Raw genomic sequence first — 19,699 nt, 5'->3', positions numbered from 1 at the left:
AGGCTCTCCAGGTGATTCCTATATGCAGCAGTTTGGGAGCCAAGACTTATATAAGACAATGGAAATATCAGCAATCTATGATTCAAATAAGAGAAACACAGGTTATACAGTTGAGTGAGCACCCAACTGTATTCTAAAAAAAGTTTTTCAAAAACATTCATCTTGAAAAAAAATGTCCTAAAAACAAAAAAAAAAAAGAAAAAAACATGTCTTATAATTGCAAAGCAGGAGGATGAGTGAAAAAAAATTAAGAAAATCAGAGGAGTCCAGCATTAATTCCTTATAAATTCCAATCAACCACTTGCCTAAAACAGGCAGAATGTGATACTTAAAACATTTACAAGTTAAAAAATCGTAACATGCCAGAAATCCCTTTACGTTGAAGTGGCTTTTCTGTAGTACTGGAACAGATGAAGCCAACGAATAGGAAATGCATTGTCACAAAACAAAACAAAAATAACCCACAGGCTAAGCACCATATTAGATCCAAATACCAGAGTGGGGCAGGAATAGGAAGCAGTAATTTACGTTCAGAAATCATTTTACTAATCACACAATCACAAAAGCAGATCTGCAGACTTTAACAGATAATAAAGCTGTTGAGGTTTTCAGTTTATGTATTTACTCAAGAAAGCAAGAGCTTTGTTTATTTTTGAGACGGAGTTTCGGTCTGTCGCCCAGGCTGCAGTAAAATGGCGCGATCTCCATTCACAGAAACCTCCGCTTCCCAGGTTCAAGCGATTCTCCTGCCTCAGCCTTCCGAGTGGCTGGGACTACAGGCGCCCGCCACCACGCCCGGCTAATTTTTGTATTTTTGGTAGAGACGGGGTTTCTCCATGTTGGCCGGGCTGGTCATGAAATCCTGACTTCAGGTGATCCGCCCGTCTCGGCTTCCCAAAGTGCTGGGATTACAGGCGTGAGCCACCGCGCCCGGCCAGAGTTTTATAAAGATGGAAAATGAAACACACTTTCTGCCCAAACCATGTTTTTGGATAAGGATTACACTACTTTGAAATCCTTATATATAGCACTTGGTCAATTACGAAAACCGCACAAACTTTCACTAATTGCAATTATTCTTCTTTAAACATCTCGATTTACTTCGATCCGCACAAAACCAGTTTGGTGCCCACCAGGTAATAATACATGCAGAGGTTTAAGAACTACAGTAAAAACATTTTTTCTAAGAAAAATCTTAGAGGACGGTACCAGGGCATTATCCCTGTTAGCATGATTTCTATTTCACATAACGTCGGCCCAGTCACCGCTACATCATAATAAAACCAATAGCCAAGGCAACATAGAAAGTCTGAAACACAGTGACAGTGAACAATTCCATTTCTTACCAAGGTAACGAACACCTGGCAAACTGCGAACAGCGGGTGCCGCAAATGCTGGCGTCGGTGTCCACTGGAAGGAAAATGGAAGGGCTCTTGAATATCTTTTCGCCTTTCTGGGAGCGGGCCAGTGAGTTTCGAGCGAGACTTATTTTCCGTGACAACGGAGAAACCGAGAAGGGGTCGTAAAGGATGCCCACGGCCCAGCAGGAATCAGCCACTAGCGTCGCGCCCAGCAACTAAGCAGCCAGACTGAGGTCGGACAGCGCGCTCACTGCGAAGGGCCGTTGACGCGGCTGCGCACCGCGGCCCTTCCGCCTCCCGCCCCACCCACCCAGGCGCAACCGTCACACGGGAGCCGCCACTTCCGCGGGCGCGTGCGCAGTGGCGGGCCGGGCGCGTGCGCAGGGCCGGCTTCCCAGCGCGAGCTGCTGCTCCTGCTCCTCCTCCAGCTTTCCACCCCCCGCTGCCCCGCGCGGCCCGGTACCAACGGGTGGTCCCGCCGAGGGAGCCGTCGTGCCTCGTGGTCCTGGGACTCTGTGTGCGCTCTCGGCGCGTGGCGCTAGGCATGGCGATGGATCAAGTGAACGCGCTGTGCGAGCAGCTGGTGAAAGCGGTGACGGTCATGATGGACCCCAGCTCCACCCAGCGCTACCGTCTGGAAGCCCTCAAGGTAGCTGGGGTCCTGGCGCCCTGGGCCGTTCTCGACACCGTCTACCAGCCCCAGCAGCTCCGCGCCCCCTGTAACTGGGGAAGTCTCCCGCCCACGCGGCCCCTAGACCTCCTTTCCCAACTCCCCGGGACCTTCCCCTTGCGGCCCTCCGCGCCTCTCCCAAACCCCCGCCTTCTCTACCTGCCGCTCCTGCACTTTGCCTGGGACACTCCGGTCGCTAGCTGCTGCTTCTCATCTCGCTGCCGCTACCCACAATCCTGTCGTCCCCCTTTCCTCGCTTCTGTGCAGTTGTCCGCACCACGACCCTCGCCCATTTTCATTCCCCAAGCCCCACATCCCCTCGCCTTCCCGCGGCGCACGTGCAGATCCCTCCCCCAACACCAGCTTCATTCTTTATGGTCTCCCCTGCCCTAAATGTTTTCCTGCTGGCCCACTCCCCTGACCCGAACTGACCAAGTCCCAGCCTCTCTAGTGCCCTTATAGCCTGTATCCTTTAACATCTCTCGCTAACTTTCGTTTGTGCCTTGGGCATTTTCTGGGGTAATTCTTACACCTCCACTCCTTCCATGTTTCTGAGTGTGATATTATTAGGCTATTTTGCGCAAAGATGAACTTCTACCACTTTGCATTTTAACAAGGGCACACTTTTTGGTTTCCTGAAAGTAGTTTGCTTGAGACCCGTATGCGCTGCTCTTGGGACTGACTCATGTTGCAGTTCTGGGATGCTAATACAGTCCAAGCTTGCTTGCCCAGAAAACAATGTATGTGGACTGTGAGAAGTGGCCGTTTAGGAGAATATACTTGTGCTTGTGCTGTACGTTTTTAAAGTGATGTTAGCTTCAAAAAAGAAAGTAAACACCACTTGGAAGAAACGTTACAACATGTTGATGTTTGCCACAGGGTTTGGAAGCAAACAATTGAGTTCTATTAGTTTGATTTTTATTATTAATATTTAAAATAGACACAGAAGTGGAGAGAATACGATAGTGGTTCTGCATGTTCCTGTCACCTAAATTCAGCAATTAAAGATTTTACCACATTTGCTTTTTCCACTGCCTATCCTCTCTCCCCGCCTCACAGGTTTTTAAAGGAAACCCTAGAAATTATTTCACCCCTATGTACATCAGGGGGATGTCTCTAACGAATAATTTCCTTTAGGTCCATTTTTTTCCCCAACATTAGTAGGGCTACTGTTGACCATTGCATGGAAAAAATCTGGAACCATCACGGTGAAAGGGATGTTTATCAGTTCTTTATTCACAAGATATGTAAACGTGTATATATATATCTCTTCATAAAATAAAGTGAACACCACTTGGAGGAAATGTTACATATAAAACGTTTTATATTTATATTTTTATATTACATATATATATTTTAAAGCGGCTGTGCTTGGAGAGCCATATAATGTTGATCTAGGTTTTGCAACTTAAACATATAGCTTAGGTTGGAGTTTCTTTTTGAGATAGAATCTAACTCTGGTTGCCGGAGCTGGAGTGCAATGGGAAGATCTCAGCTCACTGCAGCCTTGATGTCCTGAGCTCAGGTGATTCTCCTACCACATGAGCCTCCTTGAGTGGCTAGGACTACAGGCACTTTCCACCATGCCTGGCTAATTTTTAAAAATATTTTTGGCAGGCTGGGTGCAGTGGCTCACACCTGTAATCCCAACACTTTGGGAGGCTGAGGCGGGTGGATCATCTGAGGTCAGGAGTTCAAGACCAGCCTGGTCTACATGGTGAAACCTTGTTTCTACCCAAAATACAAAAATTAGCTGGGTGTGGTGGTGTGCACCTGTAGTCCTAGCTACCTGGGAGGCTGAGGCAGGAGAATTTCTTGAACCTGGGAGGCGAAGGTTGCAGTGAGCCAAGATCGCGCCACTGCAAGATCATGACAGAGCAAGATGCAAAAAAAAAAAAATTTTTTTTTTTTTTTTTAGTAGAGATGGAGTTTTGCCATGTTGCCCAGGCTAGTCTCGAACTCCTGGACTCAAGCAGTCCACCATCTCGGCCTCCCAGAGTGCTGGGACAGGTGTGAGCCACCACACCCAGCCCTGGTTGGAGTTTCTTAATATGAAATTATTTTAGTCCCTATTCTCTTAGACCTCCAAAAGAAACTCTAACTTCTTCTTTCAGTTCTGTGAAGAGTTTAAAGAAAAGTGTCCTATCTGTGTCCCCTGTGGCTTGAGGTTGGCTGAGAAAACACAAATTGCCATCGTCAGACATTTTGGCCTTCAGATCTTGGAACACGTTGTCAAGTAAGGAGCTCTTGGAACAGATCTTTATATCTTATGTAATCTGTACAGATGCTGTTTAGGTGAGTAGAGAAGAGCAATCTCTAAGAAGAAAGGAATAATCCCCTAGATGTTATCAGAACCTCACAGGAGCTCTCATTCAAGATTTAACCTTTCTTTTCTTCATTCATATAAAGTGTGTGGTACATAGTACCCATTCAACAAATACTACCTGTCATTTAGCCAACACTTAGTGAGCTCTGACTATATGCCAGTAGCCTTTGAAGCCTTTTTAGAATAATGCAATGTATAGGTCAGTAAATCTCTGATTAGGCAGTGGCTTTTTTTTTTTCTCTCTCTCTTTCTCTCTCTCTGAGTTTGTGTGCCTTCTCTGAGAGGCACATCCAAAGCAGGATTATATGAGAATAACTGAAAACCCCTCCTAACCTGATTCTCCTACCCTCAACACCTATTAGAAGAGGCAGCCATTAAGACTTAGCCATCGTTTTTCCAGAATTATGCTATTATTTTGTAAGCCAGCACAGAAAATGAGTGATGTCCAGATTGTATTTTCTGAAAGGCAAGTACATTGTTGCAGTTGACATAGATGTGTATTCACTTTTAGCGCATCAATAAAATGAGGAAAAGCTGATTTGGGGTCCAAATCTTGTGCAGATTCCAGTTAATGGACCACTGTGCATATAAAGTCTTTTCCCAAGAATTTTTCTGTTAGTATTTTGGTTAAATGTAGACCATTTTTGTCAGTTTGTTGAAGGGTACAAAATCAAAAGTATAATTTCTTAGTGAAATCTCCAGAATGTAATCAAATATAGAAATCAGTGCTATTTTCTTGTAAAGAGAAGACTTCTAATGTAATTCTGTTGACTTTATGCATCTTGGTGGCCAGATTTCGGTGGAACGGCATGTCTCGATTGGAGAAGGTCTATCTGAAGAACAGTGTCATGGAGCTGACTGCAAATGTAAGGAAAGGGTGACTGGGAAACGTGTTTCCAAGGTAGTTTAGACAAAGTGTGACTTCTTCAATATAGAGTTTGTGTAAAAATTCAGTGGTTCCGAATAGGGTCAGACAGCACAATAAATCATAATTCAGGCCAGGCACAGTGACTCACACCTGAAATGCTAGCACTTAGGGAAGCTGAGGTAGGAGGATCACCTGCGTCTGAGAATTCAAGAGCAGCTTGGGCAACACAGGGAGACCCCATCTCTACCAAAAATATAAAAATTAGCTGAGGTGGGAGGATTACCTGAGTCCAGGAGGTTCAGACTGTAGTGAGGTGTGATAGTGCCATGGCACTCCACCTGTGCAAGACCCTGCCTCAGGAAAAAAAACAAAACAGAAAGCATATTTCAGCATATGTCTCTTTCTAGGTTTAATTAATTACTCTTATGTATTGACTTCTATTTTTTAAATTATAAAGGCAGGGTAAAGAGGATTAAATAATTTCAACAAATCAATAAGATTCTTAGATTTCAATTAGTGATGACTGGATGACTGTCCCTTTAAACACAAAGCAGGATATGACTTTAAACATGTTCAGAATTATAGCCTTTTTTCTTCCTTTCTTTTTTTGACTAAAAGACATGAAAGATGGAATCTGTATCTCCTAATATTTCTGTGTCTTCTAATATTAGAACTATTGGTAAAATATTTATTTGCTCCTTCATACTCTTACATTTTACCAGCTACTCACTATACTCTTTATTTCCATACTCTTCCTCCCTGGCCTTCTGCAAACTGAAACAACCAATATGAGAATTTTTTCATTTTGTAAAGGATAATGATTCACTCTAGCTCTATGTGACAGCCATTTTATTAGGTGCAACAACCCTCACTTAAGCTTTAAGTGAAAGAATGATTAGCGAGAATGCAGGACAGGTGACTCAAGCATGAAGAACAGGTTCGTTCTGTTTGGTTTAAAAGTAGGCCTGCTGATAAATTTTGTGTAATTCTACAGCCCAGCTTTTTTTTCTGGAATCCAGTCTTGCATATCTCTTAAAGATCTCTTGTTCTTTTTCAGGGAACATTGAACATTTTGGAAGAGGAGAACCATATTAAAGATGCTCTATCTCGAATTGTAGTGGAAATGATCAAGCGAGAGTGGCCACAGCATTGGCCTGACATGCTAATAGAATTGGACATCCTTTCCAAACAAGGGGTATGGACCACAGCTGTATCAGTTTGGCATACTTTTCCTTGGAACAAATTTCAGGGTTTGTTGTTTGATTTTGTTTGTGGGTTTTTTTTTTTTTTTGGCAACAGAAAGTAGCCTTTGGATATACATAAAATGAAAAGATACTTTAGTTTTTAACTAGCCTATTTTTGTTGGTGTAGGAAACACAGACAGAATTGGTGATGTTCATCCTTTTGCGACTGGCAGAGGATGTAGTGACTTTTCAGACACTTCCCCCTCAAAGAAGAAGGGATATCCAGCAAACGTTAACTCAGAACATGGAAAGCATCTTCAGTTTTCTGCTTAACACACTTCAAGAAAATGTAAACAAATACCAGCAAGCGGTAAGGGATACCCCTACCTATAAAAATTCTGTTTTCCAATATGAGTGTTTTTTATTACTCTTTCAGTAAGGAACTAGGATGTCTAGGTCAGCAAAATAAAAGGCTATTTTATAAGCAAAACAACAACAAAACTAGGAAATGTGAAAACCCAGAGCTCATTTTCTTTTCTTTCTTTTTTTTCTTTCTTTCTTTTTTTTTTTTTTTTTTTTTAAGAGACAGAGATCAAGCAATTCTCCTGCCTCAACCTCCCAAGTAGCTGGGACTATCGGTGTGTGCCACCATGCCCGGCTAATTTTTTATTTTTAGTAGACACGAGGTTTTGTTGTGTTAGCCAGGCTGGTCTTGAACTCCTAACCTCAGGTGACCCACCTGTCTTGCTCTCCCAAAGTGCTGGGGTTATAGGTGTGAGCCACCATGCCCAGCCCTAGGTGTTAGTTTTATTTTCAGAAGTTCCTTAAGAAAATACTAAAATTTTTTTTTTGAGAGGGAGCCTTGCTCTGTCATTCAGACTGGAGTGCAATGGCACAGTCCTGGCTCACTGCAAGCTCTGCTTACTGGGTTCAAGTGATTCTCCTGCCTCAGCTTCCTGAGTAGCTGAGATTACAGGTGCCTACTACCACACCCAGCTGATTTTTATATTTTAGTAGAGTCGGGGTTTCACCATATTGGTCAGGCTGGTCTCAAACTCCTGATCTCAAATAATCCACCTGCCTCAGCCTGGGATTAAATAGGTGTGAGCCACCGTGCCTGACCTTAAAATTAGGCCTATAAAATTTATACTTGTAAGTTAACATTTAATGCCTCTGTAGGGAATTTGGAAATAAAAGGATAAAAATCAACCATATTTGTATATTCACTGAGTAGCCATTATTTTGATATATTTAACATCCAGTATTTTTGAGTACTTGGTTTTCATATACTTATGCCATACATACATGGTCATAAATTGTATTCATTTAATTATGCTTCTGACTTCACTTGTTTTCCCTAGGGGAATATCAGCTATGCATTCTTAGTAAAGTTGTGTTGTTTTCCAAGATTGATTAATAATAGCATATATTTAAGAATAATTATTCAAGGGCATTGATTTTGGAGGGGTAGAATGTTACTATGTGGCCTTTTGCTCATTAAAAACACTGGATCTTTATACTTCCTTTCAGAAGACAGATACTTCCCAGGAGTCAAAGGTAAGAGCTCTTTATATAAAGTTCGAAGTAGACCTGTGAGGCGTTCAGGTGAGGGGATACATGCACCTAGTGGATGGTGACCTCAGCCTTGCTTGTGTTATATTGTTTTGTTTTGGAGACAGGGTCTTACTCTGTGCCCAGGCTGGAGTGCAGTTGTGTGATCTCAACTCACTGCAGCCACAACCTCCCCAACTCAAGTGATCTTCTCACCTCAACTTTGTGAGTAGCTGGGAATACAGGTGTGTACCACCATGTCCAGCTAATACTTTTTATAGAGACAGGGTCTCAGTGTGTTGCTTAGGCTGGTCTTGAACTCCTGGCTTCAAGTGATCCTCCAGCCTTGACCTCCCAAAGTGACCATGGGCCACTCCGTCCATCCTATGTTTTGTTTTTGATCACTGAGCTATGGTGGAAGGGAAGTAAAAAAAAACTTTTTTTTTTTTTTTTTTTTAATTTTTTTTTTTTTTCGAGACAGGGTCTTACTTTGTTGCCCAGGCTGGAGTACAGTGACGCAAACGTAGCTCACTGCAGCCTCAACCTCCAGGGCTCAAGTGATTCTAATCTCAGCCTCATGAGTACCTGGGACTGTAGGTACATACCACCATGCCTAATTTGTGTGTGTGTGTGTGTGTGTGTGTGTGTGTGTGTGTGTGTGTGTGTCTGTGTTTGGTTTGAGTATTTTGGGGTTTGTTTTTTGTTTTTGTTTTTTTTTTTTGATAGACACTGGGTTTTGCCATGTTGCTGAGGCTGGTCTTGAACTCCTGGGATCAATTGATCCAATCGCCTTGGCCTCCCAAAGTGCTGGGATTACAGGTGTGTGCCACTGCACCCAGCCTTGGGAAGTAAAATAATAAGATTTGGGATTTTGTGAAAAAGATAAAATGGCCACATATGCCATTATGGTCTTATTGATGGATGTTGAGAATGCCATTGTTTGAGAAGTGATTGTGTTCCCTACCTATGACTGTTAAATGAAGACATTCTTTAAAAAATCATTTTCTTGTTTAGAAACTAGGAGTTCAATTATAACCACAAGATTCTTATGTGTTATTGAGGACTTCATGGTCAAAAGTTACTTCTTTTCTGGTAGGCCCAAGCAAACTGTCGAGTAGGAGTTGCCGCATTGAATACTTTAGCAGGCTATATTGACTGGGTGTCCATGAGTCACATTACTGCTGAAAACTGTAAACTCCTGGAGATACTGTGTTTGCTGTTAAATGAACAGGGACTTCAGTTGGGAGCTGCTGAGTGTCTTCTCATTGCAGTCAGCAGAAAAGTAAGTTACCACTTCAAACTGACTTTTATCCTTAGAGTCTCTGAAGTAGGCTGTATATTGTTTAATTGCATGTTGTGGCAGAAACTCATTTAAAGGTTTGGGTTTTATTCTTTGGGGCCGACTTGCTACTCCAACCCCCTTGGACAGGAGTTTGCCAATATCAAGGGATCCCTTGGCAGAATGTGGAAATTTGTCAGGCTGCATGGTTCTTGAAATAGCTGTGATACTTGGCAATTTACACTTAACAGATAAAAAGTAAATGTTTAAGTTTAAAGCTCACTTAATGACTATCAAGAAACCTTGGATGGTGGCTACACTGGGTTTATATCTGTCTCCATATATACATACATACATACATACATTTGTGTGTGTGTGTGTGTGTATATATATAAAATTTTTATTTTTTTAATTGAGACAGTCTCGCTCTGTCACCCAGGCTGGAGTGCAGTGGCATGATCTTGGCTTTCTGCAGTGTCTGCCTCCCGGGTTCCAGCAGTTCTCCCGCCTCAGCCTCCCGAGTAGCTGGGACTGCTGGCGCATGTCACCACGCCTGGCTAATTTTTGTTGTTGTTTTTTTTTTTATTTTTTTGAGACAGAGTCTCACTCTTTCACCAGGAGCCAGGCTGGAGTGCAGTGGCGCAATCTCGGATCACTTCAACTTTTGCTTCCTGGGTTCAAGCAGTTCTCCTGCCTCAGCCTCCCGAGCAGTTGGGACCACAGGCATGTGCTACCATGCCCAGCTAATTTTTGTATTTTAGTAGAGATGGGGTTTCACTATATTGCCCAGGATGGCCTCGATCTCTTGACCTCATGATCTGCCCACCTTGGCCTCCCAAAGTGCTGGGATTGCAGGCATGAGCCGCCGCACCTGGCCTAATTTTTTTATTTTTTAATAAAGACAAGGTTTCACTATGTTGGCCAGGCTAGTCTTGAACTCCTGACCTCAAGTGATCTGCCCACCTCGGCCTCCCAAAGTGCTGGGATTATAGGCATGAGCCACCATGCCCAGCCTATATCTGTCTTGGCTAACCAATGCAACCATAAATCCTTTCTCCATAGGAATATTATCTACAAATATAATTTACTTTGCTGTCATATCAGCATTTATTTATTTTTGAGACAGAGTCTCGTTCTGTCGTCTAGGCTGGAGTGCAGTAGCACGATTCTAGTCTACTCCAACCTCTGCCACCAGGTTCAAGCAATTCTCCTGCCTCAGCCTCCTGAGTAGCTGGGATTACAGACATGTGCCACCTTGCCTGGCTAATTTTTTGGGTTTTTTTTGTTTTTTTTTTTTTGAGATGGGAGTCTCACTCTGTTTCCCAGGCTGGAGGGCAATGGCCCAGTCTCTGCTCACCGCAGCCTCTGCCTCCTGGGTTCAAGCGATTCCCCTGCCTCAGCCTCCCAAGTAGCTGGGACTACAGGTGTGCACTACCATGCCCAACTAATTTTTGTATTTTTAGTAGACATAGGGTTTCGCCATTTTGGCCAGGATGGTCTCAAACTCCTGACCTCAGGTGATCTGCCCACCTCACCCTTCCAACGTGCTGGGATTACAGGCTGAGCCACCATGTCCAGCCTGCCCAACACATTTAAAAATGTAAGTTTATCCTTTTTTGCTAAACTGATAGTTTTGCAAAAGAAAGTAGAAGTTTATCCAGATTTGGTTTTAAAGAATTGGGCTTCTTTCTAGTATTTCACTAAGCCCTGGGGTATATAAGAAATTATGAAGTCAATGTATTTGATTATATAGTTATAGAAGATGTTGGTACTCTGAAGTATGGTTTATATGACTGTGTTTTCCTAAAATTGGGTCTAGGGCAAGTTGGAAGACCGGAAGCCCTTGATGGTCTTATTTGGAGATGTTGCCATGCATTATATACTCTCCGCTGCACAGTGAGTATCTTTACTTTTCATTGTGTTTTCTAATTTCTTTATCATTTTTCTACCTTATTTGGGTATATCTGAATTTTCTTTTTTTTTCAAATGGGTCTTGCTCTGTCACCCAGGCTGGAGTGCACTGGCGCAGTCTTGGCTAACTGCAACATCTGTCTCCTGGGATCAAGCAATTTTCCTGTGTTAGCCTCCCCAGTAGCTGAGATTACAGGCACATGCCACCATGGCTGGCTAATTTTTGTATTTTTAGCAGAGACAGGGTTTTGCCATGTTGGCCATGCTGGTCTCGAACTCCTGACCTCAGGTGATCAACCTGCCTTGGCCTCCCAAAGTGCTGGGATTACAGGAGTGCCTAGCTGAGGTTCTTATTTAAATGCTAGCTGTCAATAGATAGTGTTTTTGGATAAGAAATTGAGGCATTGGCTCACACCTGTAATTCTAGCACTTTGGGAGGCTGAGGCGGTGGGTCACTTGAGGCCAAGAGTTAGAGATCAGCCTGGCAAACATGGTGAAAATACATGGTGAAACGTGTATTTTTTTTCACCTAAAAATACAAAAATTAGCCAGGTGTGGTGTTGCACCCCTGTAATCCCAGCTACTCAGGAGGCTGACGCAGGAGATTGTCTTGAACCCGTGAGGTGGAGGTTGCAGTGAGCTGAGATTGCGCCACTGCACTCCACTTTGGGCAACAAAGTAAGACTCTGTCTCCAAAAAAGAAAGAAAATGAGGCAGTCATCCCTGAATGTGGTAGCTAACATTTGTAATCTCAGCATTTGGGAAGGCTAAGGCAGGAGGGTTAATTGAGCCGGGAGATCAAGACCATCCTGGGAAACGTGGCAGGATTTCTTCCATCTCTAAAAAAATACAGAAATTAGTTGGGTGTGGTGGTATATGCACTTATAGTCCCAGCTACTCAGAAGGCTTAGGTGCTAGGATCATTGGAGCCAGGAGGTCCAGGCTACTGAGAGCCATGATCATGCCACTGCACTCCAGCCTGGGCAACAGACTGAGACCTTGTCTTAAAAAAAAATAGTTTTAAAAAGTTTAAAAGTTTATAAAGTAAAAAGTGATAGTAAGCTAAGATTAATTTATTATTGAAGAAAGGATTTTTTTTTTCTGTTTTGTTTTCTGAGGTAGTGTTTTGCTCTCATTGCCCAGGATGGAGTACAATAACATGATCTTGACTCACTGCCACCTTTACCTCCTGGTGATTCTCCTGCCTCAGCCTCTCAAGTAGCTGGGATTACAAGCATGTGCCACCATGCCCAGCTAATTTTGTATTTTTGTTAGAGACGGGGTTTCTCCATGTTGGTCAGACTGGTCTCGAGCTCCCGACCTCAGGTGATCCAACTGCCTCAGCCTCTCGAAGTCTGGGATTACAGGCATGAGTCGCAGTGCCCTGCCAGAAAATTTTTAAAATAAATTTAGTGGGCCAGGTGCAGTAGCTCATGCTTATAATCACAGCACTTTGGGAGGCCAACGCTGCCAGATCACCTGAGGTCAGGAGTTCAAGATCAGCCTGGTCAACATGGTGAAACTCCATCTCTACTAAAAATACAAAAATTACCCAGGCATGGTGGTGTGTGTCTGTAGTCCTACCTACTCAGGAGGTTGAGGCAGGAGATCACTTGAACCCGAGAGGCGGAGGTTGCAGTGAGCCAGAATTATGCCTCTGCACTCCAGCTTAGGTGACAGAGTGAGACTCCACCTCTAAATAAATAAATAAATAAATTAATTAATTAATTTAGCTTAGTCTAAGGGAATGGTGTTTATAAAGTCTACAGTAGTGTTCAGTTATGTCCTAGGCTTCCACATTCATTCACCACTCTGGACTCACCCAGCAGTTTTCAGTCTTTCAGTCATTCATGGTAAGTGCCTTTTATAGGTATACTATTTTTTATCATTTATACCATACTTTTACTGTACCTTTTCTGTATTTAGATACACAAATACTTACCACTGTGTTAGAGTTGCCTGCAGCATTGGTAGTAACATGCTATAGAGGTTTGTAGCCTAGGGGCAATAGGCTATGCCACATAGCCTAGATGTGTAATAGGCTATTCCTGTTGTGTAAGTTTGTGTAAGCACACTCCATAATGTTCAAATGGTGATGAAATTACCTAATGATGCATTTCTCAGTACACATCCCCAGTCACTAAGTGATGCTTCCTCATACTTTCTTCCAGTTGCTCTAGAAAATAGTAAAGCAAGGCCAGGCACAATGGCTCATGCCTGTAATCCCTGTTCTTTGGGAGGCCAAGCCATGAAGATTGCTTGGATGCAGAAGTTCAAAACCAGCCTGGGCAACATGGCAAGACCTCATCTCTACAAAAAATCTCAATAAAAATAAATGCGCTGGGTATGGTGGTGTGCCGATAGTCCCAGCTACTCAAGAGGCTGAAGTTGTAGGATTCCTTGTGCTCATTAGTTTGAGGCTACAGTGAGCCATGTTTAAGCCACTGCACTATAGCCTAGGTCTGACAGCAAGATCCTGGCTCCAAAAAAAGAAAAAAAAAAAATTAAAGCATTTCTTGATAAAATGTTTCTTACCAGGAAGTCAGGCAGAACTATGTATTATAAGTCATTGAATCTGTTGCAGCTTTTTGATACTCTTCACTTTTGGTCCCAAGGAGAAATGAAAAGATGTGAGGCATGTATGTTTTACTTAAAATCTCTTACTATGTATTCTAATACACATTTATCACGGCTTCCTTCCCTGTAGAGATTGCAGCACTGTTTTTAAGGGATTCTGTTAATTAAATGAATAATGTTTTTTGGGTAGTTAGTATTTTTAGGTCCAATTCTTAGTTCCATAGAGATCATGACACTCATACTAAGTGGTGTCCCATTTCTGTTTGTGCTATGGGTCCCATGCCACAGCCATGGGTCATAAAGCTATGATTCAAACACAGGCAGTCAAGCTGCAGAGATTGCACTGGACACCATAATAGCATCCTGTCTTTCACCATTCCTAAAGCCTAAGCCTCGTTTACCCCAAGGTCCTTGCCTTTTACATGATACTCTCGTCCTCCAGAAGACAGCTAATATGGCTGCTGTTCATACTAGTAGTTATTACTTGCTGTTTGTGTGCATATTCCTGTATCATATCAGGTCAGGTTTTGCCACCAAATAAATTAAAAAATTAAAAATTTTTAATATAGCAAAGCTATTGGAATTCTGCTGAATTACAGACCTGAACTGTATGACTTGGAGAAATGAGACACAAAGTAATGTTTTTATTATGACCTTTTTAATTTTGTCAGTTATATAAGGAATTCTCTCATCTTACAGGACTGCTGATGGAGGAGGTTTGGTAGAAAAACACTATGTCTTTCTGAAGAGACTCTGTCAGGTGTTGTGTGCGCTGGGCAATCAGCTGTGTGCATTGCTGGTGAGCTGGTGCTTGCTTTCTGGAGAGTTTCAAGGCCCTTTGGGAAGAATATTTAGAAACTTAGTTTCAATAAGGGGTTACAATTGTCATTGATTTTAGCCTGATGGGGCAATGCCCTACAGGTTTTTGCATGATTCTATAGATTAAATTATCTTAATAGTGTTTAAGTGATCTAAATTTTTTTTTAACAATAAAATAGTTATACCAAAGTCAGATATCCACACCTATTACTCCATAAAGTCAACGTTGGTTTCTTGTGAATTTTGATACTTAGAGAACCTCAATCTGCTGAGTGTATTACGCTTTTATATTCTATTAGTCCATGAAACATGGACTTGAATAAAGAACCCTTTTCCCAATCTAAGGAATGTATTATTGGATCACAAAAGACAAACTAATTGACCTGGAAAACTTCCATTAGAGAAATATTTATTTATTTATTTATTTATTTATTTTTGAGGCGGAGTTTCGCTCTTCTTACCCAGGCTGGAGTGCAGTGGCACGATCTTGGCTCACCGCAACCTCCGCCTCCTGGGTTCAGGCAATTCTCCTGCCTCAGCCTCCTAAGTAGCCGGGATTATAGGCACGCTCCACCATGCCCAGCTAATTTTTTGTATTTTTAGTAGAGACGGGGTTTCACCATGTTGACCAGGATGGTCTCGAGCTGTTGACCTCGTGATCCACCCACCTCGGCCTCCCAAAGTGCTGGGATTACAGGTGTGAGCCACCGCGCCTGGCCTGAGACATATTTAATACCCAGTCTTACAAGCTGGAAGATAGAACGTTGGAAAAGACATTTGCAATTGATGTTCTATTGTCTTGTGGTGGTTTAAATGGTTAGAGAGGATAGTTTCAGACATAAGAAACCATTGAGGTGGGCAGGCGCAGTGGCTTATGCCTGTAATCCCAGCACTTTGGGAGGCCAAGGCGGGCAGATCACCTGAGGTCAGGAGTTTGAGACTAGCCTGGCCAACATGGTGAAACCCTGTATCTACTAAAAACACAAAAATTAGCTGGGCATGGTGGTGCACACCTGTAATCCCAGCTACTCAGGAGGCTGAGGTAGGAGAATCACTTGAAGCCAGGAGGTAGAGGTTGCAGTGAGCCGAGATCTTGCCACTGCACTCCAGCCTGAGCAACAGAGTGAGACTCCGTCTAAAAAAAAAAAAAAAGAGAAACTATTGAAGGGGTTATTTAATAGGATGGTTCACAGAGATGTGAATAGGCAAGGTTTGAGGAATTAATACAGACTTTCTTTCTCCCTGTAATTTCTGAAATGAGTATTTTTTTATTTTACTATTTGACCACAGAGTGGGTTTTAATGATGATTATTGAGTAGAAAAAGTAACTTTCCTATATTTTAGCCCTAGAAGTGATGCTTTTCTTTAGCCAAAAGGAAATATAAAGTCCTTTAAAAACAGAATTTTTCAAGAGTTTAATTTGTCTTTATTTTTCCCCTGCTTTTTCTCTCCTGATTTTCTCAATCAGCATCATTAATATAGTGGTCTTCTCCTACAGGGTGTTGATTCTGACGTGGAAACACCATCAAACTTTGGGAAATACCTGGAATCTTTTCTTGCTTTCACAACCCATCCAAGTCAGGTAAACGTTATACATGTAACTTCTCAAAATTTTAGTTAGGTGAACCAGTATCAAGCACTATGTCCTGAAATATTGTAGATCATGTATAAAATGTGACTTTTCAGGCCCTGGGGAATGACTGTAGTGCCATTTCATTAAGAGAAGTATTGGCTCTTCTTCCTAAGCCAAACAATGCACTTGTCTAGGTCAGCAGCTTTTCCTTTCAGGTAATATTCTGGTTGTACTCAGTCATATGTGAGGTGTGTCCCAGGTGATTTAGTACTAAAGTTATAAAGATTTTTAAAAGAAAAGTCTGATTGTGTTATCAAATTAATTTCAGTCAGTTCAAAATTGTTCTTCTAATATCACTCTGAGATTCCAGTATTCTTTCTTGCAAAGAAGAAAAAGTAGTAAAATTCAGTCCACACTCCAGGTGATTTCCCTGACCAACAGCCTGTCTTACTAACATATGGTCCATCATGAGTAGTCATTACTGATGCATTGCAGTAGAGACAGCTTCAAAGTATTGTACAGATTTATTTCTAAGAAAAAATGGAGTTGATAACTGCTAAGTAATAATCTGGGTTAGAATTATCTTGGGTATAGAATCCAAATCCTTAAGACTGTTGTTTTCTTTTTTTCTCTTTAGTTTCTACGCTCTTCAACTCAGATGACTTGGGGAGCCCTCTTCAGGCATGAAATCCTGTCCCGTGATCCTTTGCTATTAGCAATAATACCAAAATATCTTCGTGCTTCCATGACTAACTTAGTCAAGGTATATAATGGGAATCTAAACATGTGGAGTGTAGGTGAATACACATAATAGGACTTCGAGACTGAGCACAGTGGCTCACGCCTATAATCTCAGCCACTGTGAAAGGCTGAGGTGGGAGGATCACTTGAGCCCAGGAGTTGGAGACCAGCCTGTGCAACATGGCAAAATCTCATCTCTACTAAAAATACAAAAAACATAGCAGGGCATGGTGGTATACACCTGTAGCCCTAGCTAGTCAGGAGGCTAAGGTGGGAGAGTCACCTGAGCTTGGGAAGTTGAGTCTGCAGTGAGCTAAGAGCACACCACTGCATTCCAGCCTAGGCGATGAGAGTAAGACCCTGTCTCGGGGAGAAACAAAAAAAAAAAGACTTTTATTGGCATTATTAACAGCCTTTTCTTCACTAAGATTCCTTTATTGGACATATTTTCTTATTCCTCAGGAAGAAATCAGTCCTTACTGGTTATTATAACTGCTCTTCTCTATCAGAGTACTTACGTATCATAAGTATTGGGCTAGGTACTAGGGCAAAAGCAGCAACTATACAATGTGGTAATTGCTATTTAGGGGTTAAAAGCAGAATGCTTTGGAAGTACACAGGATGGTTGAGTTGGGAAGAGTCCAAGAGAAGGCAATATCTAACGATTGTTTCTGAAGGCCAAGTGGGAGTTAGGAAGGCAAATGCGGGGAGTGAGAGTGAAAGCAAAGATTGTAGAAATTGCTCAGTAGAAAATTGCTCATGAATTCCCTACTAAGAGCTCTTGCAGTTGACAGATTCTTAATTTGTAACATCATAAAATAGGGCACATTCAAGGGTTTCCTTATTTTCTTAAGGAATTTATCTAGCACATAGCACACACTGTTTGTATTTTCTGCCATGGTCTTCAATACTTTTTTGAATGAAACATACAAAGTTCTATAAGCTTATTCTACATGTTCAGTAGTTGAGGCAAGTGGTTCTCAATTCTTTCTTCCTTACTGCTTGCTGAATTATCATTTTGGGCCCTAAAAGAATTCAAGAATTTAATTCTCCCTGAGGAACTTGGAGGATAGTATCAACGAAAAGTATTCTCTTTTCTACCACTGAGGAATACTGGAACTGGGAGCAAACTGTGGACCTGTGATAGAACAGAAGTGGTTATTTATCATACAATATCTCATGCAAACCCTTAACTCTTAACTAAATTAAAAGTGCTTGAACTCCTGAAGCTTAAGCACTCTCAGTGGGTCCATTTTCATCCCCTACCCCAATTACCTTTCTCTTTCCAGATGGGCTTTCCTTCTAAAACAGACAGCCCTAGCTGTGAATATTCTCGATTTGATTTTGATAGCGATGAGGACTTCAATGCTTTCTTCAACTGTAAGTGATGTTGGCCTTGAATTTCTCTCAGCAGTCTCAGAATGGCATCCAGTATTATGAATCACAGTGCATGATGTTTGTGGTTCTTATGAAAGATCCCCAAATCTGGATAGCAGCTTACTTATTAAGCCCTAGTTTCCCATTGTAGAAGAGTGCTGGGGCTGTATTCCAGGCATAGTGTTTTGTTTTTTACCACAAACCCCACACACAGCCTTTGGACATTGATGTTTAGGTATACTAATCATATTTAAGATGCTCTTGACTTTTTTTCAGACTTAGGATTAAATACCATCTTACCTTATAGTTCTTTCTTCCTCCAAAAAAGTGGAAAAATCCATTTTATTCTAATATTCTGTTCTGTGTTTTATTTTGTGCCTTATTTCCTTTTTTTTTTTATATCTTTGTTGAGACAAAATTCATTTACCATACAGTTCACCCACGTATAGTATATAGTTTAATGGTTTTCAGTATTTTTACAGAGTTGCGCAGCCATCACAACAATCAATTTTAGATTATATTTTCCTCACCCCAAAAATAAATCCTGTATCCACTAGGAGTCATTCCCCAGTTCCCTCATCTCTCCCAGTCCTGGGCAACCAGTAATCTACTTTCTGTCTCTGGTTTTGTTTGTTTCTTTATTTTTTAGAGAATTCCTAAGTCTCATTCTGTCTCTGTTTTACCTATTCTGTTTCATATAAATGAAATCACAGATGGTCTTTTGTGATTGCCTTCTTTACTTATGTAATGTTTCTAAGATTCATCCATGGTATGACATTTATTGGTACTTGATTTTTTTTTTTTTTTTTTTTGCAACAGAGTCTTGCTCCATTGCCCAGGCTGGAATTCAATGGCATGATCTTGGCTCACTGCAGCCTCTGCCTCCTGGGTTGAAGCGATTCTCCTGCCTCAGCCTCCCAAGTAACTGGGATTACAGGCATGTACCACTATCCTCAGCTAATTTTTTATATTTTTAGTAGAGATGGGGTTTCATCATGTTGGTCAGGTTAGTCTCGAACTCCTGACCTCAGCTGATCCACCCGCCTCAGCCTCCCAGAGGATTGGATTACAGCCATGAGCCACCATGCCTGGCCTTCATTTCTTTTTATTGCCAATATTTCATTGCATGGATATACCAAATTTACTCATTTATTCATCTGTTGATGAACATTTGAATTATTTCCATTTTGGGCTGTTAGAAATAATGCTGCTATGAATGTTTATATACAAGGTTTTGTGTAGACGTAAGTTGTTTTTTTTTTTTAATCTCAGATATATAATTACAAGTGGAATTCCTGGATAATATGGCAATTGCATGTTTAATATTTTCAGGAAATGCCAGACTATTTTCCACAGGAGCTGCACCATTTTATATTACCAGCAACCTGATTTCCTTTTTTAAAATTTTGTTTTTGAGACATGGTCTCATAATGTTGCCCAGGCAGGAGTGTGGTGTTGCAAT

At 41.7% G+C, this 19,699-nt stretch overlaps 3 protein-coding genes across 6 annotated transcripts in view; 1 reads left to right on the top strand and 2 right to left on the bottom strand.

Moving 5' to 3' along the window:
- POLH (DNA polymerase eta) overlaps positions 1 to 1,591 on the bottom strand; it is a 42,178-nt gene extending 40,587 nt beyond the window's left edge. For all 4 annotated transcript variants that reach the window (XM_002746578.6, XM_078369224.1, XM_035295714.3 and 1 more), the window contains exon 1: positions 1,347 to 1,591. The gene's annotated coding sequence lies outside the window, so the exon portion shown is untranslated. The remainder of the gene's footprint in view (positions 1 to 1,346) is intronic.
- A 129-nt stretch (positions 1,592 to 1,720) lies between these two features.
- XPO5 (exportin 5) overlaps positions 1,721 to 19,699 on the top strand; it is a 45,644-nt gene continuing 27,665 nt past the window's right edge. Inside the window, exons 1-12 of the mRNA XM_002746576.7 lie at positions 1,721 to 2,010; positions 4,146 to 4,267; positions 5,151 to 5,223; positions 6,283 to 6,420; positions 6,597 to 6,779; positions 7,940 to 7,966; positions 9,057 to 9,242; positions 11,059 to 11,135; positions 14,427 to 14,526; positions 16,045 to 16,128; positions 16,757 to 16,882; positions 18,150 to 18,240. Coding sequence (XP_002746622.1) covers positions 1,906 to 2,010; positions 4,146 to 4,267; positions 5,151 to 5,223; positions 6,283 to 6,420; positions 6,597 to 6,779; positions 7,940 to 7,966; positions 9,057 to 9,242; positions 11,059 to 11,135; positions 14,427 to 14,526; positions 16,045 to 16,128; positions 16,757 to 16,882; positions 18,150 to 18,240 — 1,312 coding nt within the window. The 5' untranslated portion in view covers positions 1,721 to 1,905. The remainder of the gene's footprint in view (positions 2,011 to 4,145; positions 4,268 to 5,150; positions 5,224 to 6,282; positions 6,421 to 6,596; positions 6,780 to 7,939; positions 7,967 to 9,056; positions 9,243 to 11,058; positions 11,136 to 14,426; positions 14,527 to 16,044; positions 16,129 to 16,756; positions 16,883 to 18,149; positions 18,241 to 19,699) is intronic.
- Positions 14,369 to 19,699, bottom strand: part of POLR1C (RNA polymerase I and III subunit C) — a 38,208-nt gene continuing 32,877 nt past the window's right edge. Inside the window, exon 9 of the mRNA XM_017971114.4 lies at positions 14,369 to 14,563. Coding sequence (XP_017826603.2) covers positions 14,556 to 14,563 — 8 coding nt within the window. The 3' untranslated portion in view covers positions 14,369 to 14,555. The remainder of the gene's footprint in view (positions 14,564 to 19,699) is intronic.

Source organism: Callithrix jacchus, chromosome 4, assembly GCF_049354715.1.
Source record: "Callithrix jacchus isolate 240 chromosome 4, calJac240_pri, whole genome shotgun sequence".
Classification (NCBI taxonomy): domain Eukaryota; kingdom Metazoa; phylum Chordata; class Mammalia; order Primates; family Cebidae; genus Callithrix; species Callithrix jacchus.
Note: the sequence above shows the minus strand (reverse complement) of the source record. Positions and strands in the feature narration are given on the sequence as shown.